General features: G+C 41.4%; 1 protein-coding gene across 6 annotated transcripts in view; it reads left to right on the top strand.

The window, feature by feature from the left end:
• The window catches only part of LOC110978147 (muscarinic acetylcholine receptor M1-like), a 69,660-nt gene that overhangs the window by 34,058 nt on the left and 7,964 nt on the right, over window positions 1-27,638 (top strand). For 2 of the 6 annotated variants that reach the window (XM_022232897.2, XM_022232896.2), the window contains exon 2: window positions 4,823-4,870. The exons of 2 other annotated variants lie outside the window; for them this stretch is intronic. Coding sequence is in view for 1 of the 4 variants with exons in the window: in XM_022232895.2 (XP_022088587.1) it covers window positions 14,229-14,273 (45 nt within the window). In the remaining 3 variants the exon portion in view is untranslated. Of the gene's footprint in view, window positions 1-4,822; window positions 4,871-14,009; window positions 14,274-24,471; window positions 24,922-27,638 lie in introns of those variants that run through there. 2 more of the 6 variants (XM_022232895.2, XM_022232900.2) reach the window with 2 other exon arrangements.

A 27,638-nucleotide genomic window follows, 5' to 3' on the forward strand; every position in this document is an offset into this window, starting at 1 on the left:
GATGTGAAATAGGACTTTGTAAACCTGTGAGAACAAAACAGAATGCCTAGAGGCCTAAACTTCCAACACAATTTTTAATCAATTGCATGAAGTACTTTGTACTGACCAGACACAATGATTGTCTCCCTCGTGATTTTGAGTTTATTATATTTGGGGTTCTCAGATCAGTGGGAAAACATATGCTAGATGCAACCCAGACGAAATGAAATGTTTTTTAAGTTGAGATATTGTGGGAATCGAGTTGTGACGGCAGGGCCGGACCACCGTGGTGTGACTCAGAGACTACGGGAGTCAACCACGGGCCAGAGAAGTCGACCAAGGGCTACAAGACTGAAGACTATATGGAAAAGCTATTTGCCCATACTCAAAATTTAGCAAACCTGTATATTTTTATGGTATGGACAAACCACCGGGTGCCTCTAAAGTACTGAAGACCCTGGGCACACAATCCGTCTGAATTTGAACCGAAACAACGTCGCTGTCTCCTCCGTTTCACTTGTTTGTAGCACCTGCAGTCTTTGTTGCAACATTGACTCGCGGATCCCCATCTTCACCCGGAAGGCATGTAAATATAGCTTTTCCAGAAAGTGCCTTTGAAAGTGCCACGCACAAACATCAAAGGTCGTGCGGCTGTCGTCAAACTTTCATACGTACATGTAGATAAAAAAAATTAAAGAAAAGCAAAGGTTGATTTGGGCAGTGGTTTCTCAAGACAGACAAAAATCTCCCACACTCTTTAAAGGATTCTATAAATAGATTAAAAAGACTGACATTCCACGAATGCCAAGCGAGGCCCCCATTTTACCGCCATCGATTGTCGACTACTCTGGCATTTTGACGTCATCCAACGTCAACTTGATGTCTAGTAGGTATCATGTTTTCTATAGTCATTTCTGGAATGTCCTGGTACTTGTACTGGAATTGATGTAATTATCTTGGAAGTCAACTGTGGTGCTTGTTTGACCATTTGATGTACTGTGCAACTATTTGAGGAGGACTCGTAACATAAGGCGTTCGTAATGATAGGTAAATTTAATTCTTATACATATTTGAAATATCTGACTGTTCCTTGCAACTTGTTGATTGCATTCTGTTTGTCTTGTGAGCCTCAATGCTACTGTTGCATAGGCCTACTCGAGACACCACTCCCAGGGAGATTGGAAAAGAATCTAAAATCCAGGAATGGAATGATATGAATAAACCGAATAAGTTTCATCAAATTATTCAAGCTGATGACTGCCGTGAGGGAGGTGATTTCATGTACACAGTTGTAAGTGATGTGATTAATTTCCCTATTCAGTCAGCAGTCGCCGGGTATTTTTCAAAGTGATTTTCAAATTAAATTGAGATCGACTAAACAAACACGTGTCCTTTCCGATCGTTCCGTCAAACCTTCCCCACAACGCAAACCTCTAATAATAAATTGACCAGCTTTTCCTGGTATAAACCTACAGCCGCGAAGGAAGTGGCAAAGTTCGACACCGTTTTCCACAACGTCAACATCCTTGGCACCACGAGCACGTGGGGCCTGAACGGTCGTGAAGCGCGACAAGTCGTGTCCTGCCGTCCTTGTTAAACAAGGCCAGTCTGAGACCACTGACGAATAGTTGTAGCACGAAATCAGACTTGTGAGGCTCTGCAGCGTTACACGACTTTTATCTTGAAGTGAGAAAGTAGAAACAGTGCCCCAGAAACATAAAAATGGCAAGACGCCCGAGACATGTCTTGTTCAATTCGGCGAGCCCAGGGGGGGGGGTGATTCAGCTGATGGGACTCGTAATTAGTTCGTCGTCTCCGACGTCACGTTGCCAACAACTGCCCCAAACACGCGAAAAACTAGCGCGGTTGCAATACCTAACCGTGATTTATCTGTTGCTTTTGGGGGACAGCTAATTCGCAAAGTAGATTGAGCTTCCTGTGTTTGTGAGAGACGAAAATAACATTTGACATTTTGGTGAGTCACCATTATAGTGATTTATTCAGTGCTACGAAATACAGAAAGGGTGCATTGTCAAGTACCATAACCGACGCATGGAAAAAGATTCACGAGGAAGGGCCAGGTTGACGTATAAATGGACATGAATCCAGGAGTTGCATTAACGTCATCCCAACCCAAAGCTCTCATCAGACACGTTTTAACCGCAAAACAAGAGACAGTCTTCCGTGAGAAAGAAAGGACGGAACTTCGAGTGAAATACAAGTGTAAGATATCGACATGAGGATAATAGGCCTATTAGACAATATACCGTATTTCCTCCTATGTTGGCAGCCATCAGGGAAAAAATCATGCAACTGTACAACTATGTAGCTTTTCTTTGGAATAGACGGGGAGAAACACTATTACCTCTTGCAATAAATTATTCAAAACGTCAACACCTTCTCCTTACTCGAGCTAACATTAGTGTTTTGAATTTCAAATCAAGGCAGGTGGCGCTTGGGCGAGCAGGCCGCCCGTCTTCCGTGGAATAGTTTTCACGGTGAATGCAACGATTGCAAGGGCCGGGAACCCCCACGAGTGCCGCCTCCCCGACGCTTGGTTCCACCGCCGAGGTGGTAGTGTGTAAGGCGCCATCAGTCGAGCATTAAACTCAAGCCCCGTCAAATATGGCAGGGAAACACGCTCAATTTGTTAGGCAGGCACTTTCAGAGCCAGGCAAGTGCTCTTTCAAGACTTGGCATTCATGCCATCGGCTCTCCTGCGTATCTTTGAACGCGAATCTTGAGGCTGGACACGGAATAAGCATACTTCTGTTTGGCTTGGTATCGTGTAATGGCGAGCATAGAGAGTGTTGTATGCAAATGACACCTGTGTTTGTAACCATCTTTCGGGGACTGAATCCCATTTTTCTGAACCGACTAGAGCGTAGCAGAGGGTGATCCCCTTCAGATTGTTGTATCAGAGAGACAAAAAGGTACTGCTGATAACGGCCCCCCTCGTTAATATAACTAAAACGAGTTGAAAAAAGATTGAGGGGAACTAAAGAAGCAAATTTAAGTGTCTTCCAAAAGTACGACGAAAACGTTTGTCGTACAGCGTCAGCTAGTGTGAATGTACAGATCCCCTTTCGAACTGCAGCGTTAAAATTCCGAGCCTTTTCAGCCATCATTGTCCCCCAATAGTAAAAAACAAATCAATGCAAGTGTTGAAACCATGTAACATTCTTCCGGGGCAACTAAAACTTATTGAACAGATTTCAGGAGAAGACCGTAAACCAGAGGAGGGCGACTTGTCATTACCCGCTACGTAGAATTTTGGAGGTCAAGAATGTCGCAAAATGCTCCTAGGAAGGTATTTAATACGTGCAGTCACACAACAGACTAACGTTATGTAGGCAGTCCTGTGAAACCACGCTTGAGTTAAAGATTCGCCGGTGTCACATCTCCAACGCACACACATCAGCTCAACACTCCCTCTTTGCAAGAGTTTTCCGAGCGAACGATTTCCCCACTGCGAAGTGGCCATTCTCTGAAAACCGAACGAATCCATGTATATTTGGCCACAAGCAAAAAAAAAATTTAAATATAAAAGAAAGGACGTCAAGCGCAGTTGGCAGTGAGGCTGCAACTGGCGAGACCTTGCATCCAAATTGCTGGATCTTATGGTCATTTCTATATAAGCCCGGGCTCAGAAGCCAGGCAATGCAGCGCTTTGACTTTGAAGGGAACACTTGGATGTAACATGAATGAATCGACACAACTTGATAAGCTTTCATCAACATCATGCGCACAGTCTAGTCGTGCTGGGAGCCTGATTAAGCATTAAGGTTTCTTCCCATCAGGCATATCTCGGTTGCCAAATGGTTTCCACGCCTAATGAACAACAAACACGGCTGATTTACTTTATTAACCTGAGTGTCTTACGGAAAGTGATAGCTATGGGTCGTTTAACTAGAGTTGCATCTCGTGCATTTAATGTTTAAAATTCATTCCACGTCTCCTTTCGGCACAACCCCATCTTTTTTGTCGTGACAATATCGGTAAATATTGGTATCTGCTCTGCTACCAAATCACTAATTATTTATGGCACACTCGTGAAATAAAATATACTGAAATAGAATATGATGAAACCATTGACCAGAACCCAGATGCAGAATCTTACGATGAGAAAAGCCCCTTACGATCCCCAAGCATCTTTGACGTACGTCGTAAGAACATGGTGACACAAAGTCTGCATTGGGATGCCATGCGTGTTTTTGTGAGTTTCAAAGACAGCGTTTCCAAGCCTTGCGCACAAGTGGCAAAAGCACCGAGAAAATTTATGAAAGATTGTGATACGTTTGTGGCGCGTGTGGTGGGGAAATTAGAAACACGCAAGACCTCCATGAACATTTATGAACGTGTCAAAAATTTGATGAAAACGAAATTACTTGTGCGGATATATCACATTTAACATGACACACGCTGATGTTCCGAATTGCACATCAATGTTCAAGGTGTGCTTTTACACCATAAGCTTTTCTGCTTACCTGATTACCCTAAAACCATCGGGCAGAGCACAATTTGTCGGCAAGCGTCATCGGCCTCACGTCTGCACGTAGGCCTTCTGATCCAAACTTAAAGCAAGGCTGAAGTAAACGAAACAAAAACAGAAATTAAAAGACGACTGACACTGCAACTACTGATACCGTACGTAGAATGTGTTGTTTAATTTAAGCGTGGTGTAAATCTGAACACAAGAGCTTATTCAACTTGCTATTGACCTTGTGCTGCACCTGGTGTGCAGTAACCTTGGTAAGTGTGCGCAATGTGAGCAGCTGGCTAATTTGCCAAGAGCTTTAACAAGGTGAACGCTATCTTGTTATTTTCACTTTGTCTATTATAGATAAACAGCTTGGTGACAAAGTCCATTGTCCAATGCCGCCATAAGAAGGTAGGTTCCGTTTTTCGTTCTTCGCTTTTTAAATCCGGTTGCGTTTTGTTTCATGTTACTCTATGGTGTAATTGTGCTGAACCGCACAACAGGGCGATAAGTATTGCTCTGCTTGAAAACCTGAGTGATATTTTTCGGAAGACACGGGGCTGAAACGGCGCGTTTTGGCCAATCAGTGGTCTCAACAAACATGACGTCATGGCCGGCTTGGTACGGCTGAACGCATCCTTGTCGTGCCTTCGATTCTTCCTATGTGACGCTGTTGCTATTGTAGGAAGTCAGCTCTTTGCACGTGCCCAGCAGATTTCCTTGTGAGTAAATGAAAGTCGCGCAGTATGTCGCTTATCGGCTAAAGCTTTTCGTGTCGCTTTTAGTTTGTTCAGTGAGCGTTTAAAGCATCCAGGAAATGTTTTTTGTTAAGAATAATGTTTTGTGTATCTCTACACTCTTCTTCCATGTATGAAGACTTTTTGACATCTTTTTTGAGTTATGTGAACTGAATGGTGCACTTTTTCAAACATTAGAAATTGACCTAGCATTTCTGGACAAGTGAGGGCGCTTTTGCTTTGATGTAAATTGAGGAAGATATGGTTCAGGTTGCATGTTTTCATGTTCAAATAGTGAACCCCAAATTTGCTATCTGGGAACATTTCTATGAAGAGGAATTTTGCTGGATTATTGTCATATACTTACACAGAAATAAATTGCCAAAGAAAATGAAATCTGCAGTGGTTAAAAAATCTAGAAATTTTCTCTGCACAAATCGGTGCAACATTGAGACTCAGTGCCTTGGATGACATCATAGTTCTGTTCATGAATATGCATATATGTTATTAGCATAAAACCAATAAAGCATGAAAATATGGGTTAAATTTGCACAACAAAAATTCAAATAAGGTTAATTGAAACCTAAAGAGGCAATTTCAAGGGTTTTTTAGTAAAATTTATAAAAATATTTCTATTACCTGGTTCCTTTAAGACAAATTTAGCCCGTTCCTGGTCAGGCTTAAGACGAGAGGTCAGCACCCTCCAGATTGAAAAAAAATCATAGTTTTGAAATGGCACGCAGCTCTGTCCCAATTTTACTACTTTTTGAACAGTTTATGCTTTCTTTTAAAAAGAAAGCAAAGCTGTCAAAGTACTGTGCTCCCCTTTTTTATTTAATCTTGGAATTTACCTTTACCTCTGACAAGATTAGCAGCATTGGGTTGTGCACTTACAGATCCAGCAATATTGTAAATTCTTTCTGTGACTTCGACTTGCTGTCTCCTCTATGAAACATATACTTGTGTCTTGCACGCGATAAAAAGTCAATGAGACTTACTGATGACGTTGTCTACTGGCATTTCCTCTTTAGAATGAACTTCAACCTTGATAAATTGCATCTCAGTTCTTATGCCGACATAATAACATCTACGTGTTTAGCTTTCTGGCAACGTCTGTTACAGTGTTTCCTTGTCAGCTGTACACGCTGATTACAGGCATTGTAAAATGTAATGCGTACCTTTTGAATCAAACATTTCTTGCAACTTTGGCAGGCTCTGATCTGAAACGCTCAAAGTATGATTAAAATCAATCGAAGGGATAACAATGCGAAATGGTATTTGTGTCAGCTACATCACACCATGATGTTTGAACAAACTATAAGTTATCTCAGTGCAAAGAACCGGCGGGGTCGCTGCTTGAACCCTCGCAGTCAACAAGTCACACTTGGTGAGAAAACCACTGTCAGTCAGTGATACAATTAATTTTGTGGCTTTCAGGGTATTCCTGTGCAACTGTCGCCCTTAATAAGCAGTGCTTGATAGATATTATGCTTTTACTACATGATCCGGTAGAAATGTTGCTCATCATTCAACACGTACGTGGTGTTTGCACCGTAGACTATACAGTTCTGAGCATATGTCAAAGAGTGGTAAGAATCGATGTTGTTACATTCTGGGCACAGGTAGGAAACAGCGTCTGCTTATCCAATTGTTTAATGGATAATAGGTGAACAGTCCTAACGTGTACGGTACTCGAAAACGCAGGTTCATTGATAGATTTGTGGTTATATGCGCAAGTCCTTTTTACTCCGAAGTCGTCAACCCCAAACAAAATTATCAATCTTATTAACTAAAACTGATTTGTACCGGATAAAGAATATGACCGCCTGAACGTTTCGTTCCCCGCGGTGGTTTATGGCTTTCACCCCCGGTCGGGCGCCACTTAGCCTTGCATGACTACCTACACGCATCACTTAGGCCTGGTTGCATGCAGACAAGCTACTGCCTTTAGCGTGTTCATCAGTCTTTTCTCTCAGAAGCTCAGACGTAGTGAAAGCTCGAGGCTTGAATAAAATATTACAGTGGGAGTAGATCTGGAGCCTGCTGGTGAAGATGGGTGGTATTTAAAAACACACATCCTTTGTTATTGAATTTTAATGTTGCAACTTTGCAATATATGGATTACGTTTTGTGTACAGCCCTGGTAACGTTTATTATAGCGGGCAGTTCGTTTAACTTAATGCGAAATGATGGGCGCCTTGGTAAAGGGGATCAGGCTGTGGGAGATCCAATGTGAGAAATATTATTTCTTGAGTTAAAGTATGTTAATTGGCCTTTGCGAACTTTTGCATATTGACTGAATCGCTAAAAACCAATTCTTCATTTCTATGAAATCATATTGACATCGATCTCCTGTTAGTTATAGACATAAATAAAAGCATTTACCTTTCCGGCCTTTATCGATGATCTACCTAAGTCCTTTACCTAAGATGTGAAAATTCATAACAACTCGACGTACCTCCTCGTTAACCCTAAAAGAGCCGATATCGCCGTAGTGCATATTTTTAGGAGTTAACTTTTCGCGGTCATTTTGACACCAATTAAATGCGAAAATGGAAGATACCGTTTTTGTGCAGCGCGCATTTCCGAGACAGGTCAGCCAAAAATGTGTACTTTTCCCACCGTGGCGCTTAATGTACGCAGGCTGGCACGCATGTATCCTTAAACTTCGAATAACCATAACAACAAACATACCTTTCATTTAGTTCAACTTGAATCTAACACCCCCCCCAGCGTGAGATGGGGAAAAAAACCGGCTCTTTTAGGGTTAAATTATGCATGGAGCGTTAGGACCAATGGGACGCAGGATTTATGGGACATAGGACCCATGGGGAGCACAACCAATGAGACAAAGGACCCATGAGGCGTAAGACCAATGGGCCGAAGGACCAGTTGGCCTTAGGACCAATGGGCCGAAGGACCAGTTGGCCTTAGGACCAATGGGACGTAGGACCAATTGGACGTAGGACCACGTTCCAAGATTACGCCCGTGTCCCTGTAGTTTTTAAACTTGTGTGTTCAAACCAGACAGGGCTTTGCAATGATATTAAACGGACCGAGCCAATGCAAGGTTCATTGGTAACACCAGGCCCCAGCCTGTTTTAGAAGTAGCCTACTTATTCCAAACCAACCCAACACTCTTTTATTACCATTAATAACTCCTTTTAAATGTCAAAAAGCTCCCCAAATCAGAAACTGTCCCACGATTTAAAGTGTTAAAAATATCCTGATTTGGTGTGATGACCACGATGATTTTTATAATAAAATTCAGTTCAATTCAGTTCAATTCGACAAAATCTTGTGCTTGACTACTGTACATGTTAGAGCTAAGAGGACATTTCTGTCAACAGCGCTTGTAATGAATTATCTTGTTTCTACCTCTTCATCGAATGCTATTATAAGTACGAGATTGGACAAATATTGGCCATAAAAATGTATGTACCTAGTTGTTATGGTCTGCGTTGGAATTTGATGTGGAAGACACTGCACAATCTGGTGTTTGAACAACGTTGTAACCAGGGACTCGCTGTGTTGAGGAAGTCTGACGAGTTAACTGTCGAGTCCGGCTTGTTGCAAGGCTTGTTACAAGGGCTTTATTCGCCCTTTAACTTAAAGCGAATGTAACAGTGCATCGCAAATTCACGTTCACGATGCATCAATAGTCATACTTTGCACGATGTCTCCAGCAAAAAACGACCTTTCGACGGCAACCTTTTTACCTCAGTGATGAAGACAATTTTCGGCACTGCTGAAAACATGCTCCTTCCCATAACACTTAAGTTTATAAAACATCCAAAAATAAATCGTTTATGGTTTTTTTAATATTCGAATACTCAAAGAAACATAGGTAAACTTTTGATTAAAGTAACACCTGGTACATAATCAGATTTTCGGTATCCTTCTCGAGGGGCTTTGTTTATCGCAGACTGGATTTAAAACACTCGTCATATAGCTAAAACTACCTACATGACAGTCTCTTTATACCAGTTAGAATACTCACACAGTTTTAGGTATTTATGAATGAAGTATGTTGAAATAGGTTTATGAAAATCTGGATAGCAAGTCAAATACTCAAACGTTTTATACTCAGGGAATGGTTGAAAATAATTATGTACAGTGCATAATGGTTGGAAGTGCATTAATTAGAGAAAGTTTCAGAAATTTGGTGTTGAAGACACCGAAATCTCATTTTTGTCCAGGTGTGACGGATGAATGCTTGTAGAACTTGACGGCAGGTATTGTGATCCATGCATGAGTATTTAAAGTGCACTTGCACAAAACTATGCCACATTTAAACATCAAGTTGCAGTCGGTCCCCAGCTCATCTTCAGAAGAGAACAGACAAGCAGGCAGGCACGCAACCAAGCAAGCAAACTACGATATCGAACAGGACCATATAAATAATATTATTTCGAGCGTTTTCAGGTCAGCATATGTCGGGCAGCTCCCCTCCCTCCGACGCAGATTTCACACATGGTTTGCCGGCTAATATTTCGGCTTCTCCGGCCAATGATTTCCCCCTTTGGCAAGATGAGTAGCTCTGTGGTTTTCGGAGGTATATTGCGGGCTGTTTGTCAGGGAGGAAATTGCACTCCGTACGCGGCAACTCCACTCTGTTATTGGAAGATTTCCCGACAGACATTCACAGGGGTTCCGTATTAATACTCGCAGCAATGCGCACCGAGTGTATGATATGACTGGACAGTCAATGTCAACCACATACTTCAATTGTAGAGCAGAAACCCGCTCTAGGCATAACAGCTTTTATACCAAATGAGATCTCCTTCATGAAATAGGCCAGACATCAGTAAACGCGTCCTGTACCCACGTAAACAGTTTCCCTTTTCGAGTTTATATAGGCAATCAGCCCTGACTATCATTTGAGTGAATTATATAAAAGGACATGGAAATCCACAAATTAAAAGAGCTCAGTTTTGTTTTCTGTCTTTGCAAAGTGTGGGCTTCTGGAAGGACCCATTAAACTGATGAACCTACAGACCATTATTCATTCATACGGACAGTCCTGTAGATAAATTATGAATCCGTTGTAGAATAGAAGTCTGTATATCGGTTGAACTTGCTGCTCACATTATGATGACGACGTGCTAGCTGATTTTAACCCTAACCCTCCTCAATCCTTCACCCGTTGGAGGACTAAGGAGTGTTTGGGTTAAAGATTCTCGAGAACTGTAAAATATCTCTTGGTACGGAAATAGTTTGTGTGGTGCCCTTTTCATGGACAAGGTTTTGTTCAGAAAGGCTCTTCTGGAATGGAAAAGTTAGGCCCTGTAACTTTTCAGTTTTGCATATTTCAGGTCACTGAAGTCAACAAGTTGTTTAAGCAATCGTTCATGTTCACATTTCGTGAGTAAATGGCAACAGGCCTTGCAGTTGCATTGCAGCCCATATGGTACATGTACAGTCAAAAATCCCTAGTTGATAGCAGGATAAAAGTGAACATTTTGATCTCAATCCGGAATCTGTCGACCTTTAAAATTGCCTTTTTAAAAATAAATTTGCTCAAAACAATCGTGGTGTAATAACTATCAGTGCCGGTCAGCGCGCTGTTCACATTAACTTGAAGCACAGAAACGCACGCACTTAATTGTCTGCATGGCATTTCTCAATCATCAAGGACCGTGAACTGGACTCCACGATATTTAGCAGTCTGGTCCATAACACTGTGGACTTATATTCAATTTGTCTGGCACTTATAATTATTAATGAAACATGTAAATCGATGCTTTCCAACAGAAGAATAGTCCGATTTTTTTTTGATTTTTTTTGTGTGCCTGTTATGCGTGCGGCTGAAACATGTAATTTCTTTTCGGGGTGTGTTAATCTGAGCACGGGTTGACCCTGTGACGCTACTTGTGTCTGGCTAATGCCCGTGTCGTTCTACGAAGCCAATGGGGATTAGACTGTGCCCAAGAGCTACGGCTCGGCCTGGAAATAACACTAGCGTCGATGCAAGCCGTTGGTAAGCGGCTGCCCACACTTTCAATAACGTGTTTAATTTTAATCAAAGCCATCGCTACGTATGTACATAATTAAAGTAATCAAAAACCGGCTCTACTCTTCGATCATGGGCTTTATTTACAGGAGGGACCTTTTGGATTCTGTAATGGGAAGGAACCTGACTATTTTTTTATGGGCATAGCCTCACCTTGAAAAACTTCATTTTGTACGATAAAAGTGACATTACTTTTCATACAATAGGCCTACCTGTATAAATCCCCGTCATCTGATTGGCGGACGTTAATAACATGCCATTAAATTAGTTGTCCTATAACTTCATTGAACTTGACTGGTTCCCGCCCCCAATTTCATTCCCAGTAAGTTAGAGGAAAACAATCTAGGGACAGACACCAGTCTAACATTGCACGACACTACATGTATCAGTGGGTGGCGCTTCGGACACGAATCTGTTTTGTAAAATGACGAACGTTAATACGTGAGCCAGGCAGTTGTCCTCCAAACAGAAGATGATTTATGCGGGCATTGTATAAAACAAATCAATGAATGTTTCACATTACAACTAATGAATGTGTATGAATACAACGGCAACAACACTTTTATTCGTTGTCAAATGAAATTGTTCCGTTCCACTACTTCCCGTAGTCGAATCAAACATTTCATCTGTCACCTGATGAAATTATCATTTGCACTCCTAAACATTAATTACTCATATCCTATCCATAATTCAGAACCTGCCATTCGGAGCACAAGACTTCTAATCTATGGTTGGTCTCTAGTTCACTGTCTTTGTTGCTGCACATATTAAGCATTTCCAGAAAATGTTCACGAATTGCTTTACCTTCAATTTAAGATAGCTAGCTTGCGTCAGTAAATCTGCATCTCATTAATTTTATTAGAAATAAGAACCAATAATTTCTTTATGTGCAGCAAGCTTCTCTTGCTTATGGGAGGGCCTGTTGCATCACTGTGAGAAAAAAGAGAAGACCTCGCTTGTACTCGAAGTACCGGACGTATGAATTTACCAAAGTCGGTGCAAATGAAGTGTTTAATAGTGAAATCGGAGGTGAACTAAAGGTAGAGGCAGTTAATTTATAGCTTTTGTTACAATCGCTTAGTTCGTTTGTCATCAGTGCTAATCTTGTGTCGATGATATAACAGCAGTTATGTACAGAAAATGTTCACAAAAAGTCAGTATTTTATATGTTGCAAACGCTGACTAAATAGAGAAGTAGTTCGTTTAACTTTCACTATAACAGTTTCACCCATGAAACCTTCAGGGCGGCATGATGTCGTTATTTCACACGAGAATATATCGGTATCTGCCGTCTAAATTTGGAATACAATGCACCACCAGGCACGAAATGACACTGAACCACACATACACGCCAAGGTACACGACTTGCGGTTGGGTAATCATATTCACATACATCCAGTAGAAGATGATATTAAACACAGTTCAGTCGGCGAGATAATGTTTCACCTTCATGATGAAATATGAAACATGGCAACAGCTCTTCCCAACTGCACTGTTATTGGGCTAACTTAATTTGATATTAGCAAAAAGGGTCCATGCAGTAAACATTGACCAACGCAGTCCTCGTAAAAGTACCTTTATTGTCCGTTAAACCCTACGTTTAATTTTTTTGGACAATTGTTAGGGCATTTTAGCTTGTTTTGCTTTTGTATTTTGCCGTTGAGTAAAGATTTTACCAGAAGCAAGAAACCTCAATATAACAGTTGTTTCAGTACCACCAATTACTAGTAGTGCTGGTTTTGACGTCATAGTTTGCTTTAGAGTGAATTGTGTCGTTTTAGTTCATGACAGTGAAAGTTACCTCAAAAGTATTTCAGTGAGCAAATGTTGCATCACTATTAATTTGAACAGGACCCCCTTTTTGTGTGTAGTTTTTTGCTTACACGACAATTAATACGGTGTTAATATATCGTTCAGAAAGACAGCCCCATTAGGAAAGGATGTCAAACAGTAATTTTATGCATTAAAGAGTAGTTGAAAGTTGAACAAAATGTATTCCCAAGTACAATTCATGTCTTTGGCTCTTTAGAAAAACGAAAAACGCTCAGTGTTTGCCCAGTCCGTGAGTTTAAGTTTGTCACTTGTTAAAGTTTACCCATGTGCAGTCACACTATAGCCAGCCTTCCCAGTTGTGGAATGAACACAATTTGAAATAGGATTTACGGCTCTAAAGCCATTGAATGGAAAACTCTCGACCTACAATCATGTTGAGCTAGAAAACTTGAAAGCTGTTTATCGCGTTCATATAGAGTACTATTAAGTTAGTGCGGTGTTTGTTGTTTTCTCTGCAGACGTTAGTGTATTCAGACAGTGTCTTTTTGTTGATGTTTTCATGGTATTAAGTGGAACGCTAGCTGCAATTTCTTAAAAAGTAGGTCTACTTGAGATCATCCTAGAAACATTTCCACTGCTCTGCTACTCTAACATCAAGAGCAATACTCCTAGATTTCTTTGAAAAAAATCATAAAAAATTAATTTTGGAACGATGGCACAGACTACGCTGCTCTAGTGGCCGTTGCACGGTTAGTAAACTCCCTCTGCGCCAGGTCTTGTTTTTCCCCTTCAGCTGTCTTGGGGCGGTGTCAGTATCTGGACCGAGGCATTGTACATCTCCGTTGTCTTATAATGTCATCCGTTATGAGGGTACAGAGACCACTTCATCAGACTAATGCAAGCGTACAAGAGGGAGATCGATTTCACGCGCGCAGGGGAAGCTCACACGTGACCCCCGCAGGACACGGGCCCGTCGAATGAGGTGTCTCCAACGCTGGATATTAATTTTAATAATGCCCGGCTGGATTATCCTTTATTTATGCTTAAAACCACAAGTGTTGGTGGCTAGTTGGAGAGAGAAAAAAGGCACTTGGCGGTGGCTGTGCAAAGGTGTAATGCCTCTGCCGTCAGGGACTTTGACTGGGTCCATTTCATCAGAGGAGTAGCACCAATAGACGGCACACTGGCAACGGGCACTGAAAGTCTAACGAGATATGTGGGTAGTTGTTGCCTTGCGACTGTCACCATGTGGACTGTACCTTCCTCCGCGTACACAGAATGGACGCAAAAGGTGAGAGTTTTCGATGGCTTCTGCTCCATTAAGTCAAATCATGAAGATGACTAGATTTAAAACACTGCGCCTACTACATCATTGCTCTGCACAACCGTAATGCTCGGACTTCAATTACTTTCCATTCATTTTTCCCATTAGTCCTTTGCCTTCATAAGCTTATAGAATTCAACAGCTGTGCGTATTGGTAGTTTGTCCTTTATCATACACTTTAATTTGCGCGGCACCTGATGATACGATCAGATAGTATGGAAGCCTTATTAGATGGGCAGCTACATAAGCACTAAGCTTGTAAAAACAGGCGGTCGCAGCTGATGAAGGGGGAAAATGACTTTAAAATTACGTTACTTGGTCACACCGTTAAGGTTAATAGAGCAATTTCAATGATTATTGTTCCTGCATCTGAAACAGAAGTGGCTTCGTAATGGTATATACTCACAGACACTTTGGCGACGGGCAAGGATAGATTTATTTATTATTAATTCAGTCATTTAAGTAAAAGCATGGGGGTTGTAATAAACACTTGAGAAAATCTGTGTGGCACTCCTGAATCATAGGATCGTTCTCACCATCTATTTATTTACTGTTGCCAAATGTAAAAGAGTGTTGACATGACAAATGCCATTAATAGGACATCTCCTGAAAATGAAGAATCCAAACGTTCTTACAAAATAATTACATTTAACTAACTTATAGCAAGAAGAAAGTACAAATTCATGAATATGCAAATTAAGTATTCATTCTCACCGAAACTTTCGGCCATCTTTGATTTAGAACATTTCTGGAATAAAACTACTAATACTACAAAAAACTACAAAATGAAATAAATGTTATTCTTGATGTTTAAAAGGACATTGATTACTGTAAATACCAGATGGCCGAAGAAAGCCGTATATATGTCCCCGATTGGATCGAGAATCTTTAAAAGATACATTTCGTTTCCCAAAATGACTAATCTTCATGAATGTGTAAGAAAGAAATACCTTTAAATTAAGGAAATACAACGAGAAATAATAATCTTGGGACTGTGATAAAGTGTAAGATTATGCAGGTTAAGATTAAAAATTAAAATGAATAGAAAGTGATAATTTACCTGTAAAAGAACAGAGATGGGATAAATGCCAAATATAGGACGTCTCCGGAAAATTAAGGATGACCTAGCGCCCGAAATCTAACGTTGGTGGCGCTAGTCTAATTTGAATATAAATGACTATTGTAAATTAAAATAGGGTTGTACCAAAATAAACGGGTGTCTTTTTATAACCGTCACATAAGGAATCACCATTGATAATTTAACATATTAAACTCAAACGTATATTTTCGCATGTCCATCTTCCAAATGAAACCAATACATGTATAATTATATTGCATTCTAAAAAGTTTGTTAAAAATATTGTGCAACGTGGCCTTGACGACAATAGATACAGTTTTATCTTAATTGTGGGCTGATTCGGGGAAATGTGACCACAGTTTATGGAAGATTTGACACAAGAATGTAGGAAGCTCCTATTGTGACGGTCGTTCGGCAAAATGTTGAACCAGTTTGCTACTGAACAATATTTAGTATCCAAGCGGGTTGCATAGATGGCTTTATCATTTGCGCCAACTCAGGCGCGTTGAACATACTCCAGCTGGTCTGGTCAGTTTTTTTCATCCGAAATAACCTTGTAAAAATAGCAAACTGACTTCTTTTGAGAGTGAAAAGACAGCATGCACCACCACCATAATTATACTCTTTAAGGGTATAACAAAAATAGCTGTTATGTAGGTTTACAACAATTAGCAAGTCAAGGCACAAAGTTCCATGCGCACAGTTGGATGTGTATTCTGGTTAATTCTGAGGACACGATCCTGCTTGGGCACACAACCGCTGCGAGCGGAAATATGTACTCGAATCGGAAGTGTTCCGGAGACTAGGGAACCTCGCGAGTGAGTTTAAGGCGATCGGCCTCTACTGATACCGTAGCGGAACACAGTTCCCCCTCGCTTTCGGTAAGTGGGAATATTCCCAACAGGGATAATCCACGATATGGGCAAGACGGCAGATACACATCTCTCGTCTCTCTCAAGAATTATGAGGGCGAGGCGCCTCAAAGGAATACCGTTTACACGTCACTTGCAAAGAGTTCCTTGCTAGACGAATGCGGAAGACATGCATAATGTTAGCCGAAGAGGTCCTTTCGTCACAAACGCAAAGTCCAAAGATTACTTAGTATTAAACACCGGTTTTGAAAGGACAATTCCTTCATATCGAGATAGAGAAAACATGCAGCAAAAATGGATTAATCCAGCCAAGCCTTTCGAAGCTTCATGCCGAGGTTGCTCAAGACAACGATGCGATACGTTATAGGGTTTTGTGTCGTTTTCTGTGCATTTTTACAAATCCCAAGCTGATAACTGAAACAAAGCAGATGATGATCATACGGGAATTTCTGTGTGCTGTGTGCATGCAATATTTAGATTTACCTGGAATTTTCTGTTATCGCTACTCGTCAAATTGACCTGTAAATTTAAAAACATTCTTCCTCTGCGTATATATATATATATATACACATGGCGATGGTATTTTGTATATTAATTCATGTGATTAGCTGCATCACTGATTGACGAAGAAGTCAACTGAGAGACTAATTAAGTTTTCTGCTGATCAGAGATATAAGCCAAGTATGTACAGTGTTTTGGGGGAAAAGAACTATTCTTCTTAGCTGTACACAAATTAATTAAAAGAGGTAGTTAATACAGGAGACACTTTGATCTTGACCCTTCCAACTTGGACAGCATCAACAGCTGTTGAATAATATGTACATTCATTGGGAAATTCTCGAGGATTGGTTTGAGCATGCGTCCTGTGAAAACATAATTATCAGGCTCAACGGATTATATTTTAATTAATATAGTTGCAAATTCCCCAGTCATTCCATTTTTGCTTCGTAAAAAACCCTAAAACCGGCAAACTACCGGGACTGCGTATGTACATAGTACATGACCAACTCGAGAAAATGTGGTCAATCAGCACATGAAACTGGACGACAGTAATGCATGGAGACACCAAAGTAACGTGGCATAGTTTGTACCACGATCGTCACGGACAGACCACTGCTGAATGCCATGTCAACTCAGTTCTGCGTTGATGCTGTTTTCACGGGGGATCCATTTTCCCCGTTTGTATTTTATCATGACAGGGCGTTGAAGGGGCGAATTATCCATACGTTTGCTATCAGTATGCCGCTCAAATTGTTCACCACTCCGCTAAAGCAATCGCCTGGCTTCTATCAATATCACCGTTTTAGCCCGGACAGCTCTATGTCGAAACAAATTCGCTTTCCCTCCGCGGCTTTTCGCTATTGAACGTTGCTAGTTATAACTTTTAGGGTGTCAAAGAGGAAGCCAGATTAAATGGTCTATATAGAAATAAGCTACAACGCTCCATAAGCTGTAATAGAAGCCAATCTTGCAGGCGCCGAAAGGAACAGAGTCATATCGATCATCAAGAGATGTTTAGCCTAGTCTTTCGTGTCCTGTTTTAAAGCCACTCTTTAAACATGACTGCAGAATGCAACCTTTAACCAAACGGATCGATACGGCAATGACAGAAAAATGTGTTAATGGAACATTTGAATGCAGTATGTGAATTGATTGTTGAGCATGTTAACCCAGATTTTCTTTTATACTTCAATCCTCTGGCTACACAGTATCTTTCTTTCTTGCATTCTTACGGATTAACGAACAGAGGCGAAACGTTAAAGAAGGCATTGGGGATCCACACAATTTTTTCTACTTTGGTCTGCATATGGTTTTGCTGATAGCATTCTCTGTCAATAGTGCGTTTCAGTAAACACTCGGTTCCATAAACGTTTTGCTTTATTTCGTAATAAGAAAGTGGTTGTTATTATTATGTGCCACAGCGTTAGTGGAAATCGACTTAACAACGTAGTCAACAACAAAGTTTGTTCTTTCAAATCACACCTTTTTAGCTTTAGTCAACATATCGTGATATCATCTGATATGGGTTTTAATTAGCAGTTTACACGGCCGACACCGAATTATTCTGACCTCCAGAGTTCATAATTTAAAAATGAGGTGACGTAGCCTTCTAGAATGAAGTGCCGCGTTATTATGACGTGTTCCTTTCATTTAATGTAATCCTTCTTGTGTGTGTTACCTTGGCTTGTATTGATCATTTTCGGGCTTTCTTCCAAATGTGAAACAAATTAATCAGCATTTTTATACGTACTGCCAGAAAACAAATAATGCTTGCTTCCACTATGCCTGGCTGTTCATTGCTGGTGGGAACATGGCACGTGTAAGATTACCTTGAACTACTTGCCATTCCACAAAGTCAAACATTGTGTCTGGAGAACTCAGCACATAGACGGATGAAACACGTAATGGAAAAGTCTACCGCTTGTGGCTGTTAATTTATTTTGTACAGAGAAAGAGGTTACTTACAAGAGGATTGAAAGTGATTTTGTTAACAGACTCTAAAAATTTTAAATTGAAAAAAGGGTAACCTCTGTTTAGGTGCAAGACCATAATGTCCACTGACCTTTAAAAACGATGTATGTTATAATAATTAATCAATAATTAATCATGGTGTTGCAATAGAACAACCAGTAATTTGACTTTTAATTTACAGTACGGTCGAGGATTGTGTTCCATATACTTTCCCCTCCAAATTGATTGGGACATTTATGACTTCGTCTACATTAAGACACAGCAAGAATGTACACGCAACATAGTACGGGTTGAAAATAGTCTCACGTATCAAAGGACAAATCCAGGTACAATGACGTATTGATGCCTTTAGACTCCTGTAGGCAACATTTTGCGAGGAGTAACGAGGACGTTAGCTGAACCGTTAAATATTGACAGAGGCTCAGTGACGGAGCAGAGCGACCCGGCTGATCCTGAAGACCTTTCTGAAGTTTCGGGGAGCAGGTAGGCTGCCTCCTGGATAATGTTGTTTTCAATTTTGCTCTGAATTTTGTCGACAATATAGGTCTCGAGTTGCCAAGGGCCTCTCTATGGCTTAACAAATGTTCCCGTTCGTATCCACCCGTTGATTCCTATATGACAGGAGCCTGTTGAGGGCAGACGAATAAGCTGTTATGTGCAAAGTCTTCAGGAATTCCTCTGGGATGTAATGGTTGTTATGGAGTTTGTGTTAATAGTATAAAATGATCTTTTCTATGGAATAGTTACCTGCGACTTGATAATGTTGGAAGTCAGTTGGGGCCGAAACTCCAGGCTTCATGAAATTCAGTTTTTGACGCCTGATAGGACCATATTGTTACCCCGGTACACATATACCTTTGGTAGCAGGGGAAATCCCTACCCTAGCACCTCCGGTTTAGCAACCAATACAGACCTAAACTAGTCTGCGATCCATGCCTAAACAGTCAAAGGACAACCAGCATTAAATCTGGATTTTGCCAACGCGTGTTCAGATACCATCACCTTGACAAAAATTTAATGAAAGCAGGCAAATTGGCCCATCGTAGGTTTCCTGGGTCTCGTTGCTCAGAATTATTGTAAGATTGCTTTATATAATCATATAAACTATTTTACAAGGAATGAATCTTGTTTTAATGGCCGTGGAGTTAGAGTCAATTACCAATGCAGCTGACATGTAGGACAATGCAATTTCGCATGACAGAATATAATGTTAGTGTTTATTTGGAAATCTACAAGTGACATCCTACTTGGAGCTCGGAGAGTCGTGAAATTTGACTTTTAATTTTAGGTCATTTACTCGGTGAAGGTACGCCACAAGCGTCTCAGATAACTAAGCGCTTCGGGTGATTAACAGGGCAAGAGAACTACCTCTTACAGCGGTGCATGAGCCTTCATTGGCAAACCCGATGACGTATATAATTATAGAAGGAAAACATGGCATCGTACGGTGACGTAAGGTCCACGCCGTCGTTGTGTTCATGACGTCGACTAGTAGCACCAATGTACGTATGTTGGACTGCAGTCAGTTCGTATTCCTGTGTGCATGTGCATTTACCATACAGTGGTTAATCTGGGGTCTCTCTAAACCAAAGAAAAGCACAGTTCCAGTCTGAATCACCCACTGTGTAGGTCGCGGCTTTGATTCTTTAAACGTGGTCATTGGATATGGTCAGCTGAAAATCAAAAGCCTCTAGCACAGCAGAGCAAATCTTTGGCAGATTTCCACGAAGTATGACAACACTGTTGCACGCTCCCGTATATCCAAGACGCCTTTACGTAGTCACGGAGAGTCCCACTGAAACACGGGTTGTACCCAAAATACAGAGAACGAGCCTGACACGAAAACGAATTCTGATAGCACATGAGCAAAACACCATGAAGGCATAGCGTCACATCGAGGGAAGAGCTGATCCAAATATACATGCTTGTTACAAGAATGTAACAGGAGCCTATCCGAAACGTCTATGTAGTTACTACTGCCCAAGTACTGTGACACACTAAAGGCAAAACTAAAGTAGTAGCCACCAAGTAACCGACTTAGACGCGATAACGAGTGCAAGCGTCATTGTATGACAAAGTAACACTATTAAACCACTGACATACCCCAACGCGCCGTGTCCATTCACCGACGAAACCTATCCTAACGGCTATTGAATTGCAAGAATTTCAACCTGCAAACTCTAAAACCCCTGGCAGACTCCGAAAGCACCACCAGAAGAATTTCCACGTTTGTATCCTGTTCTTTATGAGACTATATACATGAGAGCCACTCAACTCGAGTCAACAAGAAGTGTCACTTGTATAAACGCAATCTTGGAGGCAGTGGGCACGTGGAGACCGAAACTCTGCTTCGAGCCGAGATTGCCTGGTTGAGGTTGAAGTGTGAAAAGTCTTCCTGGCAGAGGTGCCGCTGTGGTGCCAAGTTGACCTAAGATCACGGCTGGTAAAACCCTGGATCGTCTCAAGGCGGTCGAGGCATTTCGGTACCACGACCCGGTCATTTTGGCTATGTTGATACATGCATTCTCGGCAAATATTTTACCGGCGCGAGTGGGCAAACCTGGGAGTTTACTCTTCCAAGGACAAGATATAATTAAGCCAACCTGGCGACGCGTTGTCACCTGTCTCCACAATTTATGGAAAATTAATTAACCCTAGGCATCAAGCGAATCCCTCATCAGCGTCATACATGATACGGTGTATGCTTCGCACGAAAGTACGCGTTAATGATTCCGCAATAAAGGCTAGCTCAATATTGCTGGGTGAGTAAATTATTAGCCACAAGGAGACATGATCGTCAATATTTGAGGTAAGAAGTGCCCTCTATCTGAGGAAACACTGAATGTTTTATGAACTAACATCCTTGCTTGTCCAGATACTCAGCCAGGGTTCTCGCGTTGGCCCAATGCCATAGAGCAAAAAATATGCCCTAGTGAGTTGTGTTGTAACAAATACATGCAAAAGCAGAGAACGGGTCACAGGGATAGAAACTGCTTGTCGTTTCAGCTGATAAACCTGTTTTACTAAGCTAATAATTTCAGTGCTTTGCAAATTCTGGGTTTAGCACACGTTGGAAATTGTCCCCGATAAAGAAAATGTAAACAAGATAATGACTGTTAATTGACTTTGCCTGTGGTGGTCCACCCCTTAAGAAGAACCTTTTTCGAATTAGTTTCATTTTCCCGTGTTTGTGTGATCACATGTAACAAATCAGATTTTATTCCTAACGGCTGTTGTCCATTTCCTGCCTTTTAAGATTTCTTTAATGAAAGAACAGTAATATCCAATGACGGTTATATCGGTAAAAATAGGACGTTAGTTACCTGAAGAAACATCAGTCCTGCTGTCAATAGTACTGACCTTTTTTATTTCGAGGCTGTCAATCTCATAACGTAGACCTAGCTGATAAGATCTTAAGTCGGATATCCAGATATTGAAAAACTATCCCCGACAGAAATTTAAAGTGGCATTGTGCCTCTCTCTGTAGCATGAATGATTTAGTATCCACGTTTCACGATGACAAGATGATTTAATGAAGTAGCAGGGGTGGTGGTTGAAGTCTTAACAACTGATTATTAATGAATTAAATTCATCAGTGACCCTGTGCCAACAAAAACACTAATTAAACATTACTGCATAAATGAGGTTTTATTGCCAATGGGAGCATACCTACTGTGATCAACTTTAAAGTGGGGCGTAATGCACTTAGCAGGAGCAGCTATATCCAGGTTTGCCCTCCAATTCCGGGTTGCCTATGGCTTATAAGGAAAAGTGTTTAAAGACGGTTGGTGACGCATGAAATGAGTAGAATGAATCCGACTCTAGCCTGTTTTTTTATTCAGTTTAATTGCTTCAGGAACGCCTAACCCGTCAAAGGTGAGTCCACTGTGAACAGGGTCACAGAACCCGAGATCTCGCTTCGCCATGCTGACCATGTCGCAATTCAAATATAAATGCAGACTTGGATCCATGGCCAACCCCCATGATCTCATACCCAAAATCGTTAAAAATGAATAAAAATTTAAAGAAAAAATATGGTAATAAAAAGGATGACGTCCAAGGAAAAGGCATCAGTAAGATTGTAATGATTTACCTATGTGTGCCTGCCTGCCCGCAACTGCGACAATCGGACATTATAAAAAAAAAAAAAAAAAATCTGACGAGCATGACCCCCCCGGGAAAATTCCTAGATGCGCCGCTGAAGCGCCTTTGATTCAATTTGCGCCGTAAGAGTCCGGCTTTTTAAGTATGCAGCTCTTTTACTTAAGGTTTTAATTCAAAGATTCTAACAACTGATTAGCCCATGACCGTGTCAGGTCAGGTGATTTTGGTATGAAGTGGAGCGGTCACTTTCGATCATAGCATGCACTCCAGAAATGAATTTGACGGTGTCGCAGAGTTACGTCATTGACACCTTCTCAGAGCACAACCAAGAAGGAGCGTTCTACCGTGAAAGAAATACTCGCATTGCCTGGATGTGTATACTGTATATTGCGGTTTTCCCTCAACAACAACAGCACCGTGAGCAATGTGTCCGCCACCCTTGGCAAACGTCACTTTGTAAAAACGAGAAAAGGTTGGCAAAGCCAGTGTATACTTATATTGTCCGGTGTTGTCGGCCTCGGCTCAAAGGAAAGTCGTTGCTAGGAAACACTACGCCGTCTTTTGTTTACACTCTGCACCGAGCCCATTAAATTCTCTGAATGACGATGAAAGCACTGAGCAAAGCTTATTCGAGAGAAAATGGGATAAACTCATTGAAGTGAGCATGACTGTGATTTCATGTCTGAACTGTCGTCTGTGCTTCATATCTAGTTCTGATACCCACGACTGCATCGTAAATAATCTCTTTCCATACATGAGGTGTGGTTTCAAACTTGTGTCGATAAAATCACATCCCACCCAGTGGTGACGTTGGGGACCTGACTAAATAATGATGGAATTACAAAACGGTTTTCTAACTCCGTGACCTGATCAACCAAGTCAGATCAGGCTCCGCGGCTCAGTGACTTCACGTTGTAATAACTAAATTGTATTACACATTTTGCGCGGTGCTAAATTACATTGAGTGAAAAATTTCGTTTACTTTGGTCCAATCGAAGAAATTGAAACTGCATGTACATCTGTTCATTTTGTGGATTTTTCTTGAACGTCAATCAAGATGGAAACCATTTTCGCTTCTCAGTCAGTTGGAGTTAATAAAAATCATTTTATTTGTCGCCGGCTAAGCAAGTCCATCGGTATGATGACCTAATACAAAGAAACCCAAAAAGAGATAAACATGCTCTTCATGTCAGCGGTAGATCAAAATGGTAGATTAAAATTTCTGTTTTTTATATGTTCATATTATCCGTCATAGATTGAACAAAAGAAGGGAATTTACTTGAAAAAGTGGGGAGGGACACACCAATTTTGGTCGCAACCTAGCATTGGGGATGAGTGTTTCATGAAGCACACAAAGAGTCCAACCTGGCATTCGAATTCAAATCCTTACGACGCACTCAAATTCCCATCGAGTTTTGTAAGATCGATTTCCGCATTCCACATTAGTGCCGCCGCAGCACAGAGTACGAAGAACAATGCGTAAAAGCTTTTGTGGCGAACAAAGCAATGTAGCCCTTTCGGTCTATGATATTGAAATCGGTGTCCAAGTTCACGATGGGCAAGGTTAGAACAGTTTTGATAGACTACCCGTAGTTCTCGTGCAAGAATCAGCGTATTGTATATAAACCTGGTTGTTACGGTTGTGAAAACAAACCAACTCAGCCTGACGGAAACGAAAATGCCGCTTGTGCTTCTGTAACTCTGTGTTCACATGGCCCTTGATGATCGAAGTTCCGTTCCCATCCAGGTGCACGTATAAAGCAGCGTGTCCTGCTACGCCCATGTCATCTATATTCGTCTTGGCAAGGCTCGTGTCAACAAGTCATGCGGAAATATACCATCTTTACTGGAATGAATACTGTACTTAACCTTTCCGAAGCCATCTGCCTTACCAATTAGTTACTGAACTCGTGTGTACTTTTGGACGGATCGATACTGTTTATGTCCAACCCCAATTGAACAAGGAAACGTTCTGCACTCACTCTGGTGAACGTGTAGGAAAAAGCGTTCTATCATTGATTCTGCCCTGGCAGCTTGCGCCAATTACAGTGGAGGACTCGGCAGTCTAACCGAACTGATCTACACCAAGGTAAAATACTCAGCAAATATCACTGATTGCAAGAAACTTAGTGGCATAAATCTGTGCTAGAAATGGGTACGGAAAGGCGGGGGATGACTTTCCTGGCCATGGAAATTCGAAAAGCGGAGGGGATAACACCATATATGCTGTATACATGGGGCATTGTTCATGATAAAGATGTACATCTGTAGGCCCTAATGCGTATCGAGTTCATACAGAATTTTACATCCAAATGGCATGTGGAAATCTTTAAAATTCTCCACAATCCGCTTTAGTTTCTTTTCTCGTCACAAAGAAGTGTGTAGAGGGATGATTCAATAGCCCAACCCCCACCTCAGAAAAGTGGGGGGATATGTACCCCCGTCCAACCTGGGATTTACGCCCATGGATGTTGGTTAAAGAGAAAATGTTTCTGTTGTGCTGTGAGTATTTCAGGTAAATGAATGGAACTGGTCTGAAGGTGCATCAAGAGTATTCTATTGATGTGTAGCTCAAAATGAATATTCACATGTCACAGGCACCAATTTCCTCATAAAACGTGTCCCAGTCAGAATTGCATGTAGCAATGCAGCATCCGCGCCTCGGCCCCCAACATGGCTACCCTACGCCGCTGCTCACAAAGCCGTTATAGAGGACATAGGTTTTTTCTGGGAGATTTTATCCTGAGCAGATTTAGGCTTTATAGATTTTTTTGGCTTTACCTGTCGAAGTGTGACCCATAGATTGATGTCTGTGATGTATGAAAGCTTTTTTCCAATTTTCCCAGACACCGTTTATTTGGAACGATTTGTATACGAACCTGTTAGTCTTATTGCTATTTAAATAAAGTACTAGCACTGTATTGAAATAATAATTTTTGAATGGTACACAAGCGGTTAAAAATGCTATTGTTGTAAAAGCCATTTAGAAAACAGCGCAGCCACAGTCGATATAGAAGTTGGCATTTAACGCGGAGGCACTGTTTTTCTAAGCAGAAATGATTCAATTTTTATCCTTAATCAGATATTCCTTCGAGGCTCGAGGGGGGATGTCTTCGACTGTACCAATTACCGTGCCATTGAGCCACAGGCATCGCTAGGCCGAACCTGAACGTGTCGGTGCATCTCCTGCGCGGCCGTCCAGACATGACTGCAGGCAGTTGAGAAGCGGACAGTGTCTATAAGTAATGTGCTCTGCTAATACATATACATGTGCAAAGCGCGCTGTGCCATGGGCTGACTGGCTAACACATCCAAGTTCACTTGGCTTTGGGTAAATTTCGTTTGCAAAAGTTCGATTTATTTGTTCCTGCTGCCTGATTGTGTTGGTGTGTAAATTCATGCGTGTCTGAACTAAATCTTGTCACTTTGAATATGCATGTGACTCTGTTTCGCATGTCAGGTTGGTTGTGACATAAAAATCAAAGTTATGAGAAGTCTTCACACAGACATTCCTCCCATGGCAGAAATAATAATAATAAGTCAATTTTACCGATGATGAATGGTTTGAGAGAAACATTTGAAATGTACTGACAAGCAGCCATTTCAGATCAATAGATGACATGATGAGACATTTCATGACCAGATTAGCTTATTGAAAGAAATAGCTACTGACAAACCCATTCGAATCAGCAGAGGGCATTTCAAAATAATACTGTTGTGTAACATGAGGCCTATCGGCTTATACGCCAATGCCCTTACAGGGTGCTGAGGTGGACTAGTCATCGTCCAAAGGGAAGTGTGTCACCACTACACACGCGCGAAGCAGTATGAGTTGCGGAAAACGGGCCCACAATGGACCGAAACTTACTTTGAATACTGAAAAGCGGCTGACATCAACATAATGATGCACAGTATGTATAGTCGTAGGCCTTGTCCGAAACGGGCTTCCAGACCTGCGGCTAGGTCTATTGTCTGCGTTTCTCAACGTATTTCCAATGGGGCCAAGACCTATAGTTCTAGACAACAGATTCGGATACTGCCGTACTTTTGATCCAACGACGTGTGGAAGAATTACGTCATACATACTAAGGACCTGTGCCCATTCCTAGGCACTGTAAATGGCAGTAGGGACGAGAGATGATGTCTCGTCACCTTTTCAGTCGTCTGTAAGACAGTAAGTCAGTCGGCAATATCCGTGTATTGTCGGCTTTGGGGACAAATAGGTGCTCTCTGAAAAGTGTTCTGCCACACGGCTCGATTCTGTTACAGTAATTGGTGTACGAGTGACAAGTGAAGTGAATGGTTCTACAACAAAAATGGTGATTCCCTCCTTCCCCCATAATATACAAGCCTGTGTGGTTTCTTTCATACGTGATTTATGTGGCCATAGAAGTCTGATTCGGGAGTGCAGTAAATTTACGACTAAGGTCTCTGTGTAACCCCTTCAATATTACATTTGGGTTTTTGTGTTTCTTGGAAGCATACGCCGTGGCTACGGTTGACCTCTCAATGACAGTGACTGTATTATTGGAAAAGGTGAGAAAATAGATCCTGCAACGGGACGTCTTTAGGGCAGGTAAAGAAATCACTAGAGTGTAACATGATCGAACTTTCGTCGCCGACTAAGTCTGGCTGGATGTGAACGGATACCCGTGCACCCCGGATGCTTGGTTTGATCCTCGTCTATAGGATCAGCACTTGCCTTTTCTCCTCAATTCTGTCTTGTCTTGAAACGTATATGGACTGCACCGGTGGATTGCTCAACGGACGCAGTGTACGTGCTCTGAACACGAAGGAGCTCGATGC

The sequence above is a fragment of the Acanthaster planci genome, linkage group LG01 (assembly GCF_054643075.1).
Source record: "Acanthaster planci isolate LZ-2023a linkage group LG01, COTS_SCS, whole genome shotgun sequence".
Lineage (NCBI taxonomy): Eukaryota > Metazoa > Echinodermata > Asteroidea > Valvatida > Acanthasteridae > Acanthaster > Acanthaster planci.